Source organism: Spermophilus citellus (assembly GCF_964194105.1).
Source record: "Spermophilus citellus genome assembly, chromosome: 10".
NCBI classification, from domain to species: Eukaryota; Metazoa; Chordata; class Mammalia; order Rodentia; family Sciuridae; genus Spermophilus; species Spermophilus citellus.
Genome location: NC_138197.1, coordinates 131,785,192 through 131,805,195, shown reverse-complemented (window position 1 = coordinate 131,805,195; position 20,004 = coordinate 131,785,192). Strand labels below are relative to the sequence as shown.

The following is a 20,004-nucleotide window of genomic DNA, read 5'->3' as shown; positions in this document are numbered from 1 at the left end:
CTTGCCTCACGTTATAGGACTCAGTCACCAGAGGCTCATCCGCTGTTCATTCACTCAATGCCCAGTACACTTTTGCTGAATACCTTCTGCCATGTTTTGAGGCTTAAGCTGAACAGGACATGATTCTTGAACCCATGGGCTTGCAACATCAAAGGACACAAACACAAGCAAATGAGAGTATGATGATGTCTGTTGGTGGGAGTGTGATGCCCAGAGTGGGCAGAAGGGTCATGTCTACCAGAAGATGAGCAAGAGCTCCAGAGAGGCAGTGACACTGGAGCTCAGGGCACTGGTGGGTAGGTGATGGGATAGGGGTAGGGGCTCCGGGCAGAAGGAACAGCTTGAGCAGAGTGTGGTGGCCCAAAGCCACGTGGCAGACTGGAAGCTGCCAAGTGGCTAGACCCCATGGTTATCTTGGTTCATGAAGTGGGGTGAGGGGAACCTTCCTGCTTTCTGGCTTGAGCCATGCTCATTGTGTGTGGTTAGGAATGGGAAAGTCTATAGATGTGTGTCTGTTTTGCATGACCTTTGACTTTTGCTGTAATTAACTGCTGGGTCCACTTCTGGCATTGTCTCAGCAGAAGGGAAACCTGATCGATGGATGCCAGGGGCCCTCAGAAAGCAGGTCTCCTTACTCAGTCATTACAGACCCAGAGCTTAGCCTTGCACCACTGGAGGAGTGGGACTTAATCCTTCCTGCTAGGCCACTGAGAAGCCCCCTTCCTAGAGTGTAATTAGCCAACAAACCGGATTAAGATTTATCCATCAGTGAAGACTCACCTTCCTAAGCCGCGCATCCCGTCCAGACGGCGTATGATCTGAGGAGTGTGTGGTCTCCCCAAAGCAGACAAAGGGAGCGTGCTGGTGCCAGGCGAGAGGGGCCTTTGTTAGAACATTCGGGCTCACTGCCTTGGAGGAGTGTCTAAGAAAAAGGCCAACTTGAGGGGAAACGAGAAAACATTTTCAGTAATGATCTCTGAGAATGGAGGATGTGGTGCTTTAAAAGTCCACATTTTGAGGTTTCCAGTCCTGATTCTCAAGACCCGAAAATAGTATTGAAATAAAAAGGGGAGGTATTCTGAGTCACTGCAGAACAATCTTTTAGAATCTGGACAACATGGAATGAATATATATTTTATAAGGCAGTGAGAATCAATTTTGAATTAAATGAAAAAAAAAGTCCTATTTGGGTTCCACTCCAGTGATGCTGGCAAGTCACCCAGCTGTGGGATTGTATGTGCGCATGTTGCCATTTTAATATAGGAAAAGTGGAACTGTATGACCTTTTTAAAAATCCCATAATAAGTGGTTCCCTGTGCTGGTTTTCTCTGCTCTGTCGGATATTGGGAGCTGCCTTCTATTGGGAATAGAGTGTTCATTAAAAAAAAAAAATAGCTGGGGAAGGAGCAGGGGTGGCTGAAAGAAGTTGGTGGGTTTCTCATTTTCAGGGTGGACTTCTGAAAGCTGGTCAGACCTTTTGTCCTTCCCACCTTCTCTGTTCGTATCAAGTCCCCACCAGGACCACCTTCAACCGTCACTACCCCTCAAGGGTAGGTGCAGACATTGAAAATAAAAATAACAATACACATTATATCCTTCCCTATCATTTATCTTAATGATTTTTTGGAGCATAGAATATTTTAAAAGCCTTCATCATATGCACCTCAACAGCAGAAAGAGAACATGCATTTGAAAGCAGCCACTGTCTGGGGACCTAGTGACAAGGTCTCCTCTGGGTGTCTGTGTCCAGTCATTAGATTAAGGCCCACCCTTGATTACATCTGCAAAGACCCTATTTCCAAATCAGGTCACATTCTCAGGTGCTACAGGTTGGCTTCAACATATCTCTGGGCAACGCAATGCAATTCGCAGCAGTCCTTTAAGAATGAGCATCCTTGGCCGGGCCCAGTGACACACGACTGTAATCCCAGCAGCTTGAGAGTCTGAGGCAGGAGGATCACTAGTTCAAAGCCAGCCTCAGCAAAAGCAAGTTGCTAAGCAACTCAGTGAGACCCTGTCTCTAAATAAAATACAAAACAGGGCTGGGGGTGTGGCTCAGTGGTTGAGTGCCCCTGAGTTCAATCTCCAGTACCACCCCCCTGACAAAAATAAATAAATAAATAAATAAATAAGAATGAGCATCCAGATCTCTGCCCTGTCCCTGACTTCCTTTACCTTCTGTGTGCCTGTTCTTTTTCTGATCCTAATAGTTCTTCAACAGATGTCTGAGCCTGATGAGTGTCTTGAAGGCCTGTGGGGCTTCTTCCAGCAGGTGGTAGCTCCTGGATGTGGTTTTTACATAAGTCCATTTGTGTTGACAGAGATTTTCCTTAGTTGGTTTCTCTTATATATTAAAGGAAGAGGCTTGCATGCTTTTAAAAAACAAAACTTCAAGACACAAATGGGAAATCTGGGAAGGTTTGATTTGTGAGCAAATGTCCTCCATCCTGGGTGCTGCAGGGGGGTCAAGCTGGCTGTCCCAGAAGCTTGTGGGAGCACGTGAGTCCTAGGACAGGAGAGGAACTGATGAGGCTAAGAGATGCTCAGGTCTGGGGGAATTCTCGGAGCAGATGAAGGGAAGAGACATGAGCAGTGAACCTCCCTGCACTCCAGCCCATTGGTGTCTACTGTGGCCTACCCTACGGGAGTCAAAGAAAGGAAAAGTCTAGAAGTTGTTTCACTGACTGTTCAATGATCATATGCTTTATGGCCATGGTGGTCAAATCATTTATCATCCCAATAATGAAAAGAATACAGTTAGAAATGACACCCAGACAATAGGTATAAACTCTACCTATGCCAGGGAAATTGAGGTTCATCATTATTCCTAATCAGGGGAAGAAACACTCCTATTAGGAGGTCTGGGGATTCTCAGATCTCATCACTATTAAAACAGCTGGCTTACTTGCATTTTATGGGTGTGGTTATAGACTGTGTTTCTTTCTTTGCTTTGGCTCAGCCATATTGGTAGGTTGCCTTTTGTAATTGTGCTGGAATTACCAGACATATTCTCCACAGTATTACCAGCTTATCTTACTCATCAACTGTCATTTGTTTTTCTTTGTCCTAACATTTTATTGGTTTTGAAGATCATATTGCATGTATATCTTAAGCTTTTTGGATTGTTGATGTCTGAAAGAGTGGGTGGGTGAGGAGCGAATAGAAATTTGAGCAGATTGAAGGGTGAAGGTTGGAATATTAGGTATATGGATGAGTGGGTAGGTGTTAGGATGTGTGTGTGTGGTATGTTTGATAGAAGGGTGGGTGTTTGGATCAATGAGTGGGTGGTTAGGCATTTGGATGGATTATTGGATGTGGGGGTGAGTGGATTTTTAGATTTAATAGGATGGGCATCTGGCTGAATATTTGGATGGATGCATGTATGAATGAATATTTGGATATATGAGCAGATGTGTGCCTGGATAAATGTATGGGTGAATAGATAACTGGATGAATGGAGAGGTGGTGAAATTTAGATGATATATTTTAGCATAAATAGATAAGTGGAAGAATGGTTGGATGAGTATTTGTATGGATAGGTTATGGGGTAAGTGGATGGATAGTGGGTGGGTGGGTGGCTATATTGCTGACTGGTTGTTTGAGTAGATGTATATGCAACAGGCAGATATATGTGTATGGATGGATGGACAGATTGACGGAAGGACGAGGAACAAGAGGAAGTATAGATGAGTACATGGGTGTTTGGATGACTGGATAATATTTTCTCAGTATATGGCATAAATATGTGAAGGGTGAAATAAAATGTATAAAGCATTTTGCCAATGACTGGTATGTGATGGACATTCTAACTTATGAGAAAGTACGTAGGCTTTGTAGAATGAAAGGCCTTTGTTCCAATCCTTACCCCACCACTTACTATGTGACCTTTGCAACTGCCTGACCTCTCTGTACTTTAGTTTGCATAACCATAATGTACAGTTAAAATACCTATTCCAGAGGGTTGCTGTGAGAATTAGAAAGGCTGGTGGATATTTCCAGAATAGGCCCTGGCTTTCTTCCTTCTGAGGTACAGAGAGAGTGAGAGCTAGAGAGAAAGACAGGGAGTGGACAGGGAGAATTCTTTTACCTAAGTATTAAATAAAAGTCCTTTCCCTTAGTCTGTTTGATCCAACCCATGTCACATATATTCCACGGAACCAACAGCAGTGGCACTTTCTGTTTGGATTAGATTGATCTGCAGAGGATGGGAGGGGCGTGAAGGCCAGCCTCTAGAGCTGGACCTGGCCACCTTCCCCTGAGTCACCTGATTGAGAGAGGGAACAGTTCTGGAGCTACTGAGTCTTGAGCAATGAGAGATGATACTCATTGTGGCAGGTAAGGGAAAGAAGTGACCACTGGGCAACCTGTCACCATGTTAAGGGTACGGAAAAATCACATCTGGTAGCTGATATGAAGATAATGTGGAAGGAAAACAAAATTCACTGTGATGGGGACCCCTGGGGCATGTGCTCCTTGCATTAAGTTGGGCTGTAATGCCTTTAGAGTGTATGCAGACCTAGCGAGGGTGGTGCTTAGATTGGTGTGTTTGGGTCTCTGGAGACAGGCTGGGGCTTGGAGACTGGGAAGCAATCAGTATCCCTCTATTTTACGAACTTACGCACCCTTTCAACAAACCTAAAGTCTCACATCCTCCTTTAATGTCACTAAGCCTATTACACATAGAGATTAAAATCAGTTCAAATGAGTTCGGAATCGAGTCTGCTTCCTGATGGCCCCTGCGGGCAGGGAGGTGAAGCCTCCTTTCTCGGGGACCTTTGGAGACCTGCTCCGCTTGGTGGGTTGGCTGAGTGGACACCAGGGTGAGTGACCTTGAGCCAAGTCTCGCCTTGGCTCTGCGGTCTCTTGCAGAGCTCCTGAGGCTGCCTCTACTTTGCAGACTGCGCTCCTACTGGTCAGCTGGCCTGGTGGGTCACCCGCGGGTGCTGTCCTCTGCACCAGCCGGCGGCATGGTGGCCGGGGCCTCTGGGCAGCTCCCCAGGCGGTGGAGGAAGCATCCAGGTTGGCCTTCGGGCCCCTCTCGTCCCTGCAGGCTGGCCCCACGCCGGGCCGAACCCATGCCCTCGAAAACCCCGGTCCTGTGGACTGCGGCCTTCTGCTCAGCTGCCTCTGAGAGGCACTTCCGGTCCTACTGGGTGCCGGCGCTTCCGGTTCCGGCTGCTGCGGCACTTCCGCCCCCAGCCGCCCAGGCTCCAGAGCAGGGCCGCGTGGTTGGAACCCGCTGCACGCTACCGGCCACCCGTAGCGTGGTGTGCCCTGGTGGAGGTGGACCAGGGGCGGTGGCGCCCACGACGCTGGGAGAACGACGTGGGGTTTGGCGGGGGGACTTGGGTGTGGAAGCGGCTGTGGAAGGTCAACCAGGCGCCCCTGAGGTGTCCTGGCCTTCTCTCTGGGTCTCAGGGCTGATGGTCTTGGGCCACTGAGCGGAAACGTTGAAAAAGACTTATGACAGCAGAAAGAGTGACCTTTACAAAGGCCATTGACCATTGTTTAGGAGACAGAAGCCTTTGTTACAACAAGGAAGCCAGACGTGGAAATGCAGGCCCCGAGGCTGAGATGGAAGGAAACCCTGGTGGAGTGTTTTAGTCACCACCGCTATGACCACAGACCCACGCAGCACAATCATAGAGAAAGGACAGATTGTTGGGGGGCTCCCACGGTTTCAGAGGTCTCAGCCTCTAGATGGCTGGACTCCCTGGGGCTACAGGTGACATAGAGCATCCAGTCAGAAGAGTGTGGCAGAGGGAAGCATCTCAGGGTGACCAGAAAAAGAGCGAGCTGGAGCTCTGCATGCCAAATGTAAATCCATACCCCACGGCCAGGGCCCCACCCATGCCCGCCTTCAGTTTACCCCAATAGGTGACTAGCTCACTGATGGGATCAAGGCTCTCCGTAACTCAAGTCATTTCTCGCTGAACCTTCTTACATTGTCTCACCATTACAGGGAATTAGTGGATTTTTGTTTCAATCCACAGATTGCACTTTTGGGTGATGGGCAAAGCTGATTTTACTGTGGTCTCCCCTGTCTCAAGAGAGCCAGTTTCAGAGATTGTAAACACAATCCCCCTGCATTCAGCCTCCTATTCATTGAGAGCCTTTCAAGGGAGCCAGAACCAGGTGCAAATCTTGAGTGCTTCACTGTGCTAGAAATCCGAAGGCACCGCACACGTGCCTGGTGCATGGCCCTGCTCTGAAGACTCGTGGCCAGCCTTGTTGCAGAGCCAGGATCATCATTTGTATAGCCCTTATGTTTCCCATTCCCCAGGAAGTCCTTCAGTGAATACCTGTTGAGTCCTTGCCTAATCACTCAGATCCAGTGGCTTCAGCAGTGGGGGTGAGGGAACCCCCCAGCTCTTCCTCTGACACCTCTTACATCCTTCATTTTACAGACATTGACGAGTGTGAGAATGACTACTACAATGGGGGCTGTGTCCACGAATGCATCAACATTCCAGGAAACTACAGGTGTACCTGCTTTGATGGCTTCATGCTGGCACATGATGGACATAACTGCCTAGGTGAGTAATGCCGCCATGCCATGCTCTCTGGGCATGTCCTGCCTACTTGTTGGCTCCAGCTTATAGAGCTGGGGGCTGTGAGAAAGCTTGCCCTCCTTTGGTTCTTGTGTTGGTTTGCTCAGGCTGCCATGAAATACTGCAGACTGAATGGCTTTAAAAAATAGAAATTTATTTTCCTCACACTTCTGGGGGCTGGAAGTTCAAGGTCAAGGAATTAGCAGATTTGGTTTCTTGGAAGGGCTCCTCTCCTGGACTTGCAGATGGCCATCTTCTTGCTGTGTCTTCACATGGTCTTCCCCTTGTATATGCATGTATTGGGTGTTTCTCTTTGTCCTGATCTTTTCTTATGAGGACACTGCATCATATTGGAGTAGGACCCTCACTAACAATTCTATTTTTTTTAAATATTATTTATTTATTTATTTATTTTAGGTGTAGATGGACACAACACAATGCCTTTATTTTTTTTTATGTGGTGCTGAGGATCGAACCTGGGTCCCGCCTGTGCTAGGTGAGCGCTCTAGCGCTGAGCTACAATCCCACCCCAACAATTCTAGTTTTAATTTACTTACCTCTTTAAAGATCCTGTCACCAAAGATAGTCACATTTGGAGGTATTAGAGGTTGAATTCCTTCAACATAAGAATTTCAAAGGGACACGGTTCAGTCCACAATGTTGTATATTCCTATGGCTCAAATATATTTTCAAGCTAGTTGTATAAAATGTATAAGCATAGTCTACTTTTGCTGAATAAAATTGGAAAAATATAGAAGATTAGGGAAAGAACTTAGAAAGCATCTTATCTTCACATGGTCTTCCCCTTGTATGTGAATGTGTAGGGTATTCCATCCGTCTTCTCTTGTGTCCAGGTATGCACTACCCACTGTGATGGTTGGATGATCCTCATGTTTTTGTCGCTTCTCCTTCTAACGTCATATGCACCTCGGGTATTTTCCTGTGGCCCCTGTTGCCACCATCTCCTAGTTGCTCCATGGACTAAGTTGCCAACAACCTAGCTGAGTTTTGTGGGGCCACCGTAACAAAACTGGGTGCCTTAAACAAGAGAGACTTATTCTTTTACACTTCTGGAAGTTAGGAGTCTACAAACAATTGGCAGGGTTGGTTCTGTCTGAGGACTGCAAGTGAGGATCTATTCTAGGCCTTTCTCCTAGCTTGAGGTATTTGTTGGCTTCTCCCTGTGTTTTAGCTCTATGTCCAAATTTCTCATGTTTCTAAGGAAACCAGTGGTGTTGGATTAGGGCCCACTATAACTATATCATGTTAACCTGATCATCTGCAAGATTGCATTTCAGAAAAGGTTACATTCACAGTACTGGGGTTTAGGACTTCATCGTGTTTTGAGGGGACAGCATTCAACCCATAATAGGTGTTCGCCATCTGTAACAAGAGAAACAGCCTCTCATGGTAGAACATGCATGGCTGTTGGAGCATGCTTGCCTGTCCCCAAGCCTGCTTCTGCCATGGCTGCTGAGTGACTAGAAGCACAGCAGCTAGAGACCAGATTAACGGTCTGGATTTGGCAGAAGCATGACCAGGGATGAGTTATTTACTTGTTGGAGGTCTTGGTTACTGTTCACAGCAGTAATGTCAAGACATCTCAGCAGCAGACTGGCCCAAGTGCCCTCGAGCTTGTGGCTGGTACTGTCGTCATGGTCTCTGAGCCTCATCTTCCCATTCTAAAGTAGGATCTCTGTGCCACCCACACCATTAGGCTGTGTGCAAGGATGGAATGACAGTGTGAATGAAGTGACTAGCATTTACTAGGTGCTGTTTTGATAGGCATTATTGTTACTCTGGAGAACTTGGCTACCTTTCTGTTTGCTTCTTTTGTTAGTTCTCACCATCAGAATCCAAAGGTGATTCTCTTTCCTATCTTCCCATGTGTAGAATCCTTCGCATGAGTGGAACTAAGGAACCAAAAAGTCACTTGGATTTTTGATGGACTTTGGTGCAGCACTTTCTAAAAACTCTGAGCAAACCTTCCATTCTGCCACCTAGTTTTTGGGCACATAGTATGGACAGTGTGACACCCTGAGCACTTGGGGACTCTGCCTCTTAGTGGCAAGTTAGCCTGAGTTTCCTGCCTGTTTTTGTTTAATTCATGTTGGGTCTCAGATGATGTTATGGAAAACAGATCTGTGAACATGTAATTATACCCAAATCAGTGCCAAAACAGAGGCCTGAACAGCAAGTTCCTGTGAAAAGTTTCTCCTGAATGAAGTGGGAGTGGGGAAGGGAGTGGGGTTAAGGGGTGGGGGGCTTCAAAGAGAAGCTAGTTCGAAGTGGGATCTCCTGAGGCTGAGGAGAAGTTGGCTAGGTGGAGGGCCTAGCCTGCATTGAGGGCTGCATGTCCCGTCTGGCAGGACACATCAACGTGGGCAGCGAACCTAGATGGGGAGGAATGAAGGGACAAGAGACACGAAAGGTGACAGCAAGACAAAAGTTCTGATCAAGCTGCAAACTTTTATTGTTCACACAGGGGTATTTATGTGCTGGGGATGGGGAAGCTCTCTAATCAGCAATTGCTGGGTGGGTATTCATATGCTAGGGATGGGGAAGGTCTCCGCAATTGCTGGATGTGGGTGGTAAAACTGCCAGCTGCAAGATGTCTGATGATCCTGATAACCACAGGATGTTCCAGGGAGATAGGTAGCTGCAGGATGCCTTCCGGGCAGGATGTCTCCCAGGGGGCTGTCAGGCTAATCTTTGAAGGAGAATTTCCTTCTAGTTCCCGACAGCTGCAGGCAGTTCATCAAGGCTGGGCTCAGAGTATATGGGAGGAGTGCTGGATAGTGGGACCACAGAGCCAGGCAACTGCATTATGGCACACACCAGTTAAGTATTGTCATTTAATCCTCCAAAAATATAAGTGCTCCACTGTCCCAGTTGTTTGCGTATCCTGTCAGTAACCAGTTAGTCAATTCAGGCAGAGCTTACAGACTCTGTGGGACAGCCCATTAGAAGCAGGCAGTATCACTCAGTGGCCAAGAGAACAGACCTTGGGAACTGCCAGTTTGGGACTAAATCCTGGCTTTCCAGTTTGAGTAGGATGACCTTCGCCTGCCTTGTGCCTGTCCATATCTGTAAAAAGGAATGCATAAGCCCTATCGTGTTGGGTTCTTGTGAAGTTTCAGTGTGAGCACAGATGTAGAGCAGAGAGCAGAGTGCCTGACACCAGACCCAAAATGTCACAGTCTTTCAAATGACACGTGTTGATGTGAGCTGATTTGACACCCTGTGGACCTCACGGGGCCAGGGCCCTGTCTGCACTCTCTGGATTGTGTCTGACCCACGGGGCTCCCCTGCCGGCCCCAGCACTACGATCTGTGCAACACCACCTGCCCATAAATGCTCTGCTGTTCTCCATGTCAGGAGTAGCCCTGCTCTCTGGGCCCAACCCTACAGACCCACTGTGGAGTCTGGTGGATCTTTGTTTCAACAGCATTATTTTCCCAGCAGATTTTTTTTTTACACTGATTAATTTAAAAGAACTAGATAAGACTCCCACCTTCCTGCTGCCCCACACTACATCATGACCTTTGAGTGCCGAGTGCAGCTTCATACAGCTCAGATGTACACATGTGGCAACCAAGACAAGCAGCTCCCTGTGGCAGCCCTACCTTCAACTAAGGGAAGACCCTTTCCATAGACTTCTTTTTGTTTTTCTTCTCAAAAAGAAACTCCAGCTAGGAATTAAACCAGAGATACTAAGCTCTAGGGTATATAAAGAACTCAAAAAGCTAAATACCAAAAAAAAAAAAAAAAAAAAACAAATAACCCAGTCAATAAATGGGCCAAGGAACTGAACAGACACCTCTCAGAGGATGATATACAATCAGTCAACAAATATATGAAAAATGTTCAACATCTCTAGCAATTAGAGAAATGCAAATCAAAACTACTCTATGATTTCATCTCACTCCAATCAGAATGGCAGCTGTTAAGAATACAAATAATAATAAGTGTTGGCGAGGATGTGGGGAGAAAGGCACACTCATACATTGCTGATGGGACTGAAAATTGGTACAACCAATATGGAAGCAGTATGGAGAGTCCTTGGAAAGCTGGGAATGGAACCACCATTTGACTTAGCTATCCCACTTCTTGGTCTAAACCCAAAGGACTTTAAAAACAGCATACTACAGAGACACAGCCACATCAATGTTTATAGCAGTGCAATTCACAATAACTAAACTGTGGAACCAACCTAGATGCCCCTCAGTAGATTAATGAATAAAGAAAATGTAATATATATATACACAATGGAATATTACTCAGCAATAAAAGAGAATAAAATCCTGGCATTTGTAGCCAAATGGATGGAGTTGGAGAATATAATGCTAAGTGAGGTTAGCCAATCCCAAAAAAACAAATGTCGAAGGTTTTCTCTGATATAAAGAGGCTGACTCATAGTGGGGTTGGGAGGGGGATCATGAGAGGATTAGACGAACTCTAGATAGGGCAAAGGGGAGAGAGGGGAAGGGAAGGGGCATGGGGGTAAAAAAGATGGTGGAATGAGATGTATATCATTACCCTAAGTACATGTATGAAGACACAAATTCTGTGAATATACTTTATATACAACCAGAGATATGAAAAAATTGTGCTCTATATGTGTAGTATGAATTATAATGCATTCTGCTGTCATATATAACAAATTAGAATCAAATTAGTTAATTAATTAATTTTTTTAAAAAAGAAACTCCAGCTCAGGGAACAGACCTCCATTCCATCTGGCTCCAGCCCAGACTGAGCATGTGACCTTATGCTAGTCAGGTGACCTTTTAGAGCCTCAGCCCCCTCATCCATGAAATGCTGTGAGAATTAGATACCTGGTACAGCGTCAGGACATAGGAGCCAAAACAGACACTGCCCACGGTCAGCTTGGCCTGGAGTTGGAAGATTTAGGGTCACGCTCTGGCATCACCAGTCATACATCACAGCCTGTGTGTCCCGCTCCTCGACCTTCCTAGCCTTTGTACCCCAGCTATGAAACAGGTCAGCGGTGCCAGCCGCAGAGGAGTGGGAGGTGATTAAGGAGAAGGAGATGTAGAGAGCTCGGCACACAGATGTAAAGCCCTGTTCCAGTGCTGGCTGTTGTCACCGTATCATGGCAGGGGTTTCAGGCTGGCAGCCATAGCCCTCATCTGACCCACAAGCAAGTCTGGTTTATCCATACAGTGGTGGTGTTTGTTATTATAATTATTGAATGACTTGTCAACACTTAAAAATTAAGAGATATCACATAAAAATTGTTATTTCCAGCATCAATCCTGCTTAGCCACAGTCACGCAGCCTGACATTTGTGGGACTTGGGGCAGGAGTATAAATGGAGGCCCATACCCACATGGATATATGTCTTATAGTAATAACAAAGCTCCAGACAGAATATCCTCTGTCTCTTCTTTCTGGACAAACATTACTTCCTAATAACTTGCAAGGCTAGACTTGAATTCAGAATTCTAGATCTCCATGAACTTTCATACCATAAAGAAGTAGTGTAGACAGTGCCTGCTCCTCTCCCTGCTCCCCACTCCTGGCTCTATTCCACATCACAATGGCCCTGAGGATACCCTAACGTGAATGTTGGAGCTGTGGCTGTTCACTCCTAAAGCAGCTGCCCTTTTGCTGTGGCATAAACCTTAGTGTCATCTGTCTCTCTGAGAGCTGAACGCATGAGGCCATTTTGGCCAGGGAATTTTAGGGTCCTCAAATACCCAGGATATGGTCTGGAGCAGTGTGTGTTCCAGGTGTCCATGAATCCCACCCCCTCCCCCTGGACTCCTTACTGCATAGGGAGGGCTGCAGCTAGAGTTGGTGCAGAGCAGGGAACTCAGAGTATGAGGTCCAGGACAGGGGCACCTCTTGCCCACGTATCAGTGTGGTGCTGGCAGCAACTGAAATGGGTTCACTGCCCGTCCCTTGGAGGGGATGTGTGCTCTCCTGATTGCCACAATCCCCGCCACTCCCCATTGCTCGCCAGTCTGCTTCAGTCACTTGACTACCTGCCTGGAGTTGTGTTTGTGCCACCTGACAAAGCTCAGAGCCAACCCCAGGGCTGCTAGCTGGTGGTGAGAGGCTGGCTGATTGTTGGAGGCCCTCTGAGGTTGACTCAGCCCACAGCCCATCACGCACTGGGAGAGTGGGTCCGTCTGTTTTGATTCCAGAAGTCTGGGTCAAGTTTGGTCCAGTTGTAACATTCCTCTCTGAACCACCACTGGATTCCTCAGGGCAAATCCTTGTCACCTTAGAAATCCATGGCAAGGGTCGAAATGGTCGCTGGTTAGGAGAGGAGGCTAGGGGCTGGGGCTCTTGCCTGAGTTCTCACAGTGGAACCTTTTCTTTCCCTTTCTTTAGAGGAAACGAGGCTCTTTTCTTGTGGAGATGGCTTGCCCATGGCTGTGTCCTGGAAGGTGGCCAGCTCTGTCCTCTGGGGAGCACAGCCCTCTCTCTATTTGACATCTTTATTGAGGAATTTCTCAAATATAACAGAAAATGACACCAGAGGGAATTGGAACCATGATGAGATCTTGCTCAACCCCAAATGACTGCTTTTAGCTGTGTAATTACTTGAAATAGCAGTAGTTCTGTTTGAAAAATATTATTCCACACTCGACGCACTTGGACAGCAGAGCAGTACATAGACTAATAGAATAAGATTTTTTTCATCTTAAATTAAAACCAGCAGTGGATAATTTTCCCCGTCTCCACAAAGCAAGGTTCCTTTTTCTCAAAAGCCATTAGTTCACTTAGCCAGATGTTTTCTTCGACCTTAGTCTTTACCTTGACTTACTGAAAAATATGTTTCTCAAGTTGCTCACAGTTTGAGTTTTGGACTTTCAGCATTTTTCACCCCTGATGAAGAGAAGTCATCTGTACTGGGCTCAGCAGAACTGATGGATTAACCAGATCGCTCTGTAAACTCCCCAGAGCACTAGTGTGTGCCCCGCCTCACACTCGGCTAAGTTCCACAGGGTGGGATGAGGGTGTTGTCAGGTTCCTGTGCTGCCAGAGCCACCTCGCGTGGTGCTCATGTTCTTTCACTAAGGCAGAGGCCCCTGGTGTCCTCTTTTTACACATGAGGAAACTGAGGCTTAGGGAGGGCAAGCGACCTACTCAAGGTCAGAATAGCTAGTAAGAAGTAGAGCGGCGACCAGCGTGCAGGCCTGTGATTTTGCCACTTCAGGACCATAAGCCTGTAAGCCTGTGCCCACTGCCCAGCCCTGACCCATAGTGCCCAAGACAGTGTCAGCTGGCTGTGCTCAGGGAAGGCTCCCTGTCATATGATGTTAGACTGCCATCGGTCCTGAGTCCTGAGGGCATTCAGAAATCCTTTAGGCTAGTGCTAGAGCACTAGAGGGAAAGAGGGTACCCCTCACTCCAGAGAGTTCATGCCAAGAGTACCCCTTCCCTCAAAGCCTTTTCTGCCTCCCTGGGCCAAGGAAAGAGCTTGCTGCCTTGTTTAGACAACTTGGATGACCCTTGGGACATTGTCTCACCTTGTCTGACTGTGCAGAGCCCTTTTCTCCCAGGGCCTCCTACAGGACTCCCATTGCTTCCAGGGTAGTGCCGGGTCCACTGGCCTGACTCCCAAGGCCTCTCAGGCCAGGGACCCCGCCTGCCTGCCTCTTCCCCTCTCCTCACACCCTGCCCTTCTTTCCCAGGGAGCCTTCTGCACAACTCTCTGGTGACAGGCTGCCCTGTTACCCTGGCCCATCATGGATCTGACGAGACCTTGCTTGTCAGCACTCAACTCTCACCTCCCATTGCTCCGAGGTCTTCTGTGGCCTCTCCATGCTGTACACTTCCATTGTGGCCCTGTGCTGTGATCCTTCTTCCCTGAAAGCAGGATTTGGCTTGTTTACTCTCCGCCTGCCTCCCAGAACCTAGTGCAGTATCAGGCAGACCGTGGGCGTTTAACTAAATATTTGTAGAATAAATTAATAAAAGAATTTGCAAAAGTAGCTTGCTACCTGGGACAAGCTCCCACTCAGCTGACCTCCATGCTGGTCACAGGACAGATAAAGATGGATGGATGGAACACCTTGCTCAAGGCTCCAAGTTGGCGAGGAAGAGAGAAACATTATTCCTAATTGTAATGGAAGGTAGAAGCGCTGTATTAGCAACACTAACACCTTTCACCTGGCATTCATTTGTTTCCTCAAAACACTCTTTTGAACACCTACTGTGTGCCAGGCAGTTTTTAGTCCTGAGAATACATACAGTGTTGAAGAAAACCAACACTGTCCCCGTGGTTGGGAACTCATGGAGAGAGGAAAGAGAGACTCCCCATGTAGGGTGCAACCCAGAAAAAGCATCTCGGTCAGGTCAGATTCACTGAAAAGGTAGTAAAACAAAATAGTGTGAGAGAAGGTGCTGGGGGAGGATAGCAGCTTTGGAGGATTCCATTGAAAACCGCCACACACTGAGTGGCACAAGATGTGTCTTACTCTGCTAGTGGATTCTGTGGGTCAAGAATTCAGACAGGGAACAGCAGGGATGGCTAGTCTCTGCTCCACGGTGTCTGGGGCCTCAGCAGGAAGACATGAAGCCAGGGCTGACCTGATGGCCAGGAGCTGGAATCATCTGGAAGCTTCCTGCTTCATGTCTAGTGGTTGATGTTGGCTGCTGGCCATGACATTTAAGGGACCCTTTCTGTAGGTATTTCCACATGGGCTGGTGTGAGTTACCTTACAGCATGGTGGTTGGGTCCCCACAGAACAAGATCAAGTGTGTGAAACTTTTACAGTCTGGCCTCAGAAGTCACTTTCCCCAGGCTCTTCTGTGAAGGTGGTTACAAAGGTCCACCAGATGTGAGTGAGGGAAGGAACAGAGGCCTGAGTGAGAAGGAAGAAGTGCCATTCAAAGATCTAGGGAAGATCCTCTATCTGGGGAAAAGGGGAACAAGTGTGTGGGCCTGAAATGGGAACAAGCTAGGTGAGTTTGGGACAGGTCAGTGTGAGGGAGTGTCAGAATGAGGAGAGGAAGGGAGTTGAGTGGAGGAGGCAGCAGGGCCAGGCTCTGCGAGGTCTCACACGTGTTAGACAGGGGTTGGGGCTTTATTCTGTTAACTGGGAAGGCACCAGATGTCTTCACCAGAGAGTGACATTCTGATTGACAGTTTAATAAAAATCCCCTTCTTGCCTGCTCAGTAGAGATTGTGTTTGGTGGAATAAGAGGCAGAATGGCTTAAGCAGTGAGACCACTATAGTGGTCTGGGTCAGATGAGTCAGTGGCTCAGTGCAGGGTGACGATGGCAGAGGTGATGGTTGATCTCAGAGCAGACATTGGAAAGAGTCGGCAGGAATTCCTAATGGGTTAGATGTAGGAGGCAAGGGAGAATGAGAGCGAGGCCAACTGCTGGGCTTTTCCTGTGGTTTCTGTGCGACTGTGCTGGTGTGGCTAAGATGAGGAAGACAAGAGATGGGCAGATATTAGAGTGAGGACTCAAGAGTCAGACTAAATTCTGTTTGCCATGGAAAACAGCCACCCAATGGAAATAGCACCCAGGTTCAGAGATCTGCAGTAGTAGTCAGACCTGGAGGACCATGAGAGCCATCAACTTCTAGATGGCTTTGAAAGCCAGGATCTTGACATTAATTTGTTTTATCAAGTCCCACCTGCCCTGTGCCAGGCCCTGAGTAGGAGCTTACAACCTGAAGATAGATGACACTCCCCACCTGCTGGCTTTGAACCCTGAGTCCATCACTTATTGTATGACCTTGGGCAAGTAACTTAGCTTCTCTGGGCCTCTGTATCCTCTTCTGCAAGGTGGGGCCAGTGGCCATACTAATTTGCCAGGGAGGAGACAAAGGCCAAATGACTTAAGCTTCATAAACACATATCACAGTGCCTGGTGCATGATGGGCTCCACACTTGTATCATCTAATCATCCTTTATTTCTGCTCACGGCAGTTTTAAAGACAGTGGATGAGTTTTTTTTTTTAATTTTTTTTATTGCTTGTTCACAACATTACAAAGCTCTTGACATATCATATTTCATACATTAGATTGAAGTGGGTTATGAACCCCCAATTTTACCCCAAATGCAGATTGCAGAATCACGTCGGTTACACATCCACAATTTTACATAATGCCCTATTAGTAATTGTTGTATTCTGCTACCTTTCCTATCCCCTACTATCCCCCCTCCCCTCCCCTCCCATCTTCTCTCTCTACCCCATCTACTGTAATTCATTTCTCTCCTTGTTTATTTTTCCATTCCCCTCACAGCCTCTTATATGTAATTTTGTATAGCAATGAGGGTCTCCCTTCATTTCCATGCAATTTCCCTTTTCTCTCCCTTTTCCCTCCCATCTCATGTCTCTGTTTAATGTTAATCTTTTCTTCCTACTCTTCCTCCCTGCTCTGTTCATAGTTGCTCTCATTATATCAAAGAAGACATTTGGTATTTGTTTTTTAGGGATTGGCTAGCTTCACTAAGCATAATCTGCTCTAGTGCCATCCATTTCCCTGCAAATTCTATGATTTTGTCATTTTTTATTGCTGCATAGTACTCCATTGTGTATAGATGCCACATTTTTTTTATCCATTCATCTATTGAAGGGCATCTGGGTTGGTTCCACAGTCTAGCTATTGTGAATTGTGCTGCTATGAACATCGATGTGGCAGTATCCCTGTAGCATGCTCTTTTAAGGTCTTCAGGGAATAGTCCGAGAAGGGCAATAGCAGGGTCAAATGGTGGTTCCATTCCCAGCTTTCCCAGGAATCTCCAAACTGCTTTCCAAATTGGCTGCACCAATTTGCAGTCCCACCAGCAATGTACAAGTGTACCCTTTTCTCCACATCCTCGCCAGCACTTGTTGTTGTTTGACTTCATAGTGCCTGCCAATCTTACTGGAGTGAGATGGTATCTTAGGGTGGTTTTGATTTGCATTTCTCTGACTGCTAGAGATGGTGAGCATTTTTTCATGTACTTGTTGATTGATTGTATGTCCTCCTCTGAGAAGTGTCTGTTCAGGTCCTTGGCCCATTTGTTGATTGGGTTATTTGTTATCTTATTGTCTAATTTTTTGAGTTCTTTGTATACTCTGGATATTAGGGCTCTATCTGAAGTGTGAGGAGTAAAAATTTGTTCCCAGGATGTAGGCTCCCTATTTACCTCTCTTATTGTTTCTCTTGCTGAGAAAAAACTTTTCAGTTTAATTAAGTCCCATTTGTTGATTCTTGTTATTAACTCTTGTGCTATGGGTGTCCTATTAAGGAATTTGGAGCCCGACCCCACAATATGTAGATCGGAGCCAACTTTTTCTTCTATCAGACGCAGAGTCTCTGATTTGATATCAAGCTCCTTGATCCATTTTGAGTTAACTTTTGTGCATGGTGAGAGAAAGGGATTCAGTTTCATTTTGTTGCATATGGATTTCCAGTTTTCCCAACACCATTTGTTGAAGATGCTATCCTTCCTCCATTGCATGCTTTTAGCCCCTTTATCAAATATAAGATAGTTGTAACTTTGTGGATTAGTCTCTGTGTCCTCTATTCTATACCATTGGTCCACCCGCCTGTTTTGGTACCAGTACCATGCTGTTTTTGTCACTATTGCTCTGTAATATAGTTTGAAATCTGGTATCGCTATACCGCCTGATTCACACTTCCTGCTTAGAATTGCTTTTGCTATTCTGTGTCTTTTATTTTTCCATATGAATTTCATGATTGCTTTATCTATTTCTACAAGAAATGCCGTTGGGATTTTGATTGGCATTGCATTAAACCTATAGAGAACTTTTGGTAATATCGCCATTTTGATAATGTTAGTTCTGCCTATCCATGAACAGGGTATATTTTTCCATCTTCTAAGATCTTCTTCTACTTCTCTCTTTAGGGTTCTGTAGTTTTCATTGTATAAATCTTTCACCTCTTTTGTTAGGTTGATTCCCAAGTATTTTATTTTTTTGGAGGATATTGTGAATGGAGTGTTTTTCCTCATTTCCATTTCAGAAGTTTTGTCGCTGATATACAGAAATGCCTTTGATTTATGCGTGTTGATTTTATATCCTGCCACTTTGCTGAATTCATTTATTAGTTCTAGTAGTTTCTTTGTAGACCCTTTTGGGTCTTCTAGGTATAGAATCATGTCATCTGCAAACAGTGATAATTTAAGTTCTTCTTTTCCAATTTTTATGCCTTTAATTTCTTTCGTCTGTCTAATTGCTCTGGCCAGTGTTTCGAGAACTATATTGAATAGAAGTGGTGATAGAGGGCATCCCTGTCTTGTTCCGGAGTGGATGAGTTTTTGAGCTGGTGAAGATGCAGGGGGTGAGCATTGGCCCAGGCTGCATGGAAAGCCCCTAGCAGGGACCTGCATCTCAAGCCCCATGCTCCTGCCAGATGAACTGCTGCTTCTAGACTTCCCGGTCAGAGCCTACCCCTCCTCTCAGTTCTTGCATTCTTGGTCCATTGGCATGGGGGTCACATGACTTCAGGGATTCTAGTTCCCTTTGTGGCCTGGGTCACATCACCTCATTCTGAGTCTCATTTTGGATCTCTGAAAGTGGGGATGTCCCTGTCTGTTGGGATCAGTGAGGAGACAGGTGTGCAGGTGACATGCGTGGCTGCTAAGTGAGGAGGTGCAAGAGGGCACTCAGGAGGCTGCAGCAGGCCTGGAGCCCAGCTGCACCTGGGAGGAAGTTGCCCAGGACACCCAGACACTCTGCAGGGGCAGAGGGTTGAGGTCCCCTTGCTGAGCGGGGCTGCTGGCTGGCATGATGAAAGGGCTCGCACCGACTCCCTCCTGAAGGACAGCTGGAGACAGCGCTGCTCCCTAGAGCCTGGTGGAGGCTGGAGCTGCTGCAGTTTATTTGTCTTTATACTTGAACAGCTCCAGTGAGTTTCCTGCTAGGAAAAGGAATGCTGACCGTCGAGTGTAAAACTAAACAGCTCCGGACAGTCCTGTGCTGGCTCCATAAACACCAGTGTTTTCTAAGGTAAACCGAGGAGGTTTCTTCCCATTCTCTTTATTTACACCCACCCTACTCCCACCTTTTCTCTGTTCTTGGCCCGCATTCAGGTGGATCTAAACACACTTGGCTGAAGGGGTTTGCTGTCAAAGTACAAGTCAGACTCAGGGCCCCTTCTCCTCTTGGCTTTTTACAACTGTTAATTTGATGGAAATTCCTTGGCCTGACAAAAGAGACACCACGGACAATGCTGTGTATCTTATAAGTGAGCTTTCTGCTTTCCCCAAGTCACTGCAGAAATCGGGGCTTCTGGAGCTCGTGTAGGAGATGGGCCAATTTAGAACCAGGCATGTTTTGAGGGGTAGTGGCTTTCCCTACCTGTACCCAGGGCCACCTCAGAACTAGGGGGCCAGGGGCATTGAGTGCCTCTTCCAGAGCAGCCCAGCAGCACGAGGCTGAAGAAACACTGGCTGAAAGTCAGCTTCCTCGGGCCATTGACTTTCTGGAGGACCCTTGGAAACTCCCTG

At 46.7% G+C, this 20,004-nt stretch overlaps 1 protein-coding gene across 2 annotated transcripts in view; it reads left to right on the top strand.

Moving 5' to 3' along the window:
• The window catches only part of SCUBE1 (signal peptide, CUB domain and EGF like domain containing 1), a 126,431-nt gene that overhangs the window by 13,850 nt on the left and 92,577 nt on the right, over positions 1 to 20,004 (top strand). For both annotated transcript variants that reach the window (XM_081309227.1, XM_081309228.1), the window contains exon 3: positions 6,408 to 6,536. In XM_081309227.1, the coding sequence (XP_081165353.1) occupies positions 6,408 to 6,536 (129 nt within the window). The remainder of the gene's footprint in view (positions 1 to 6,407; positions 6,537 to 20,004) is intronic.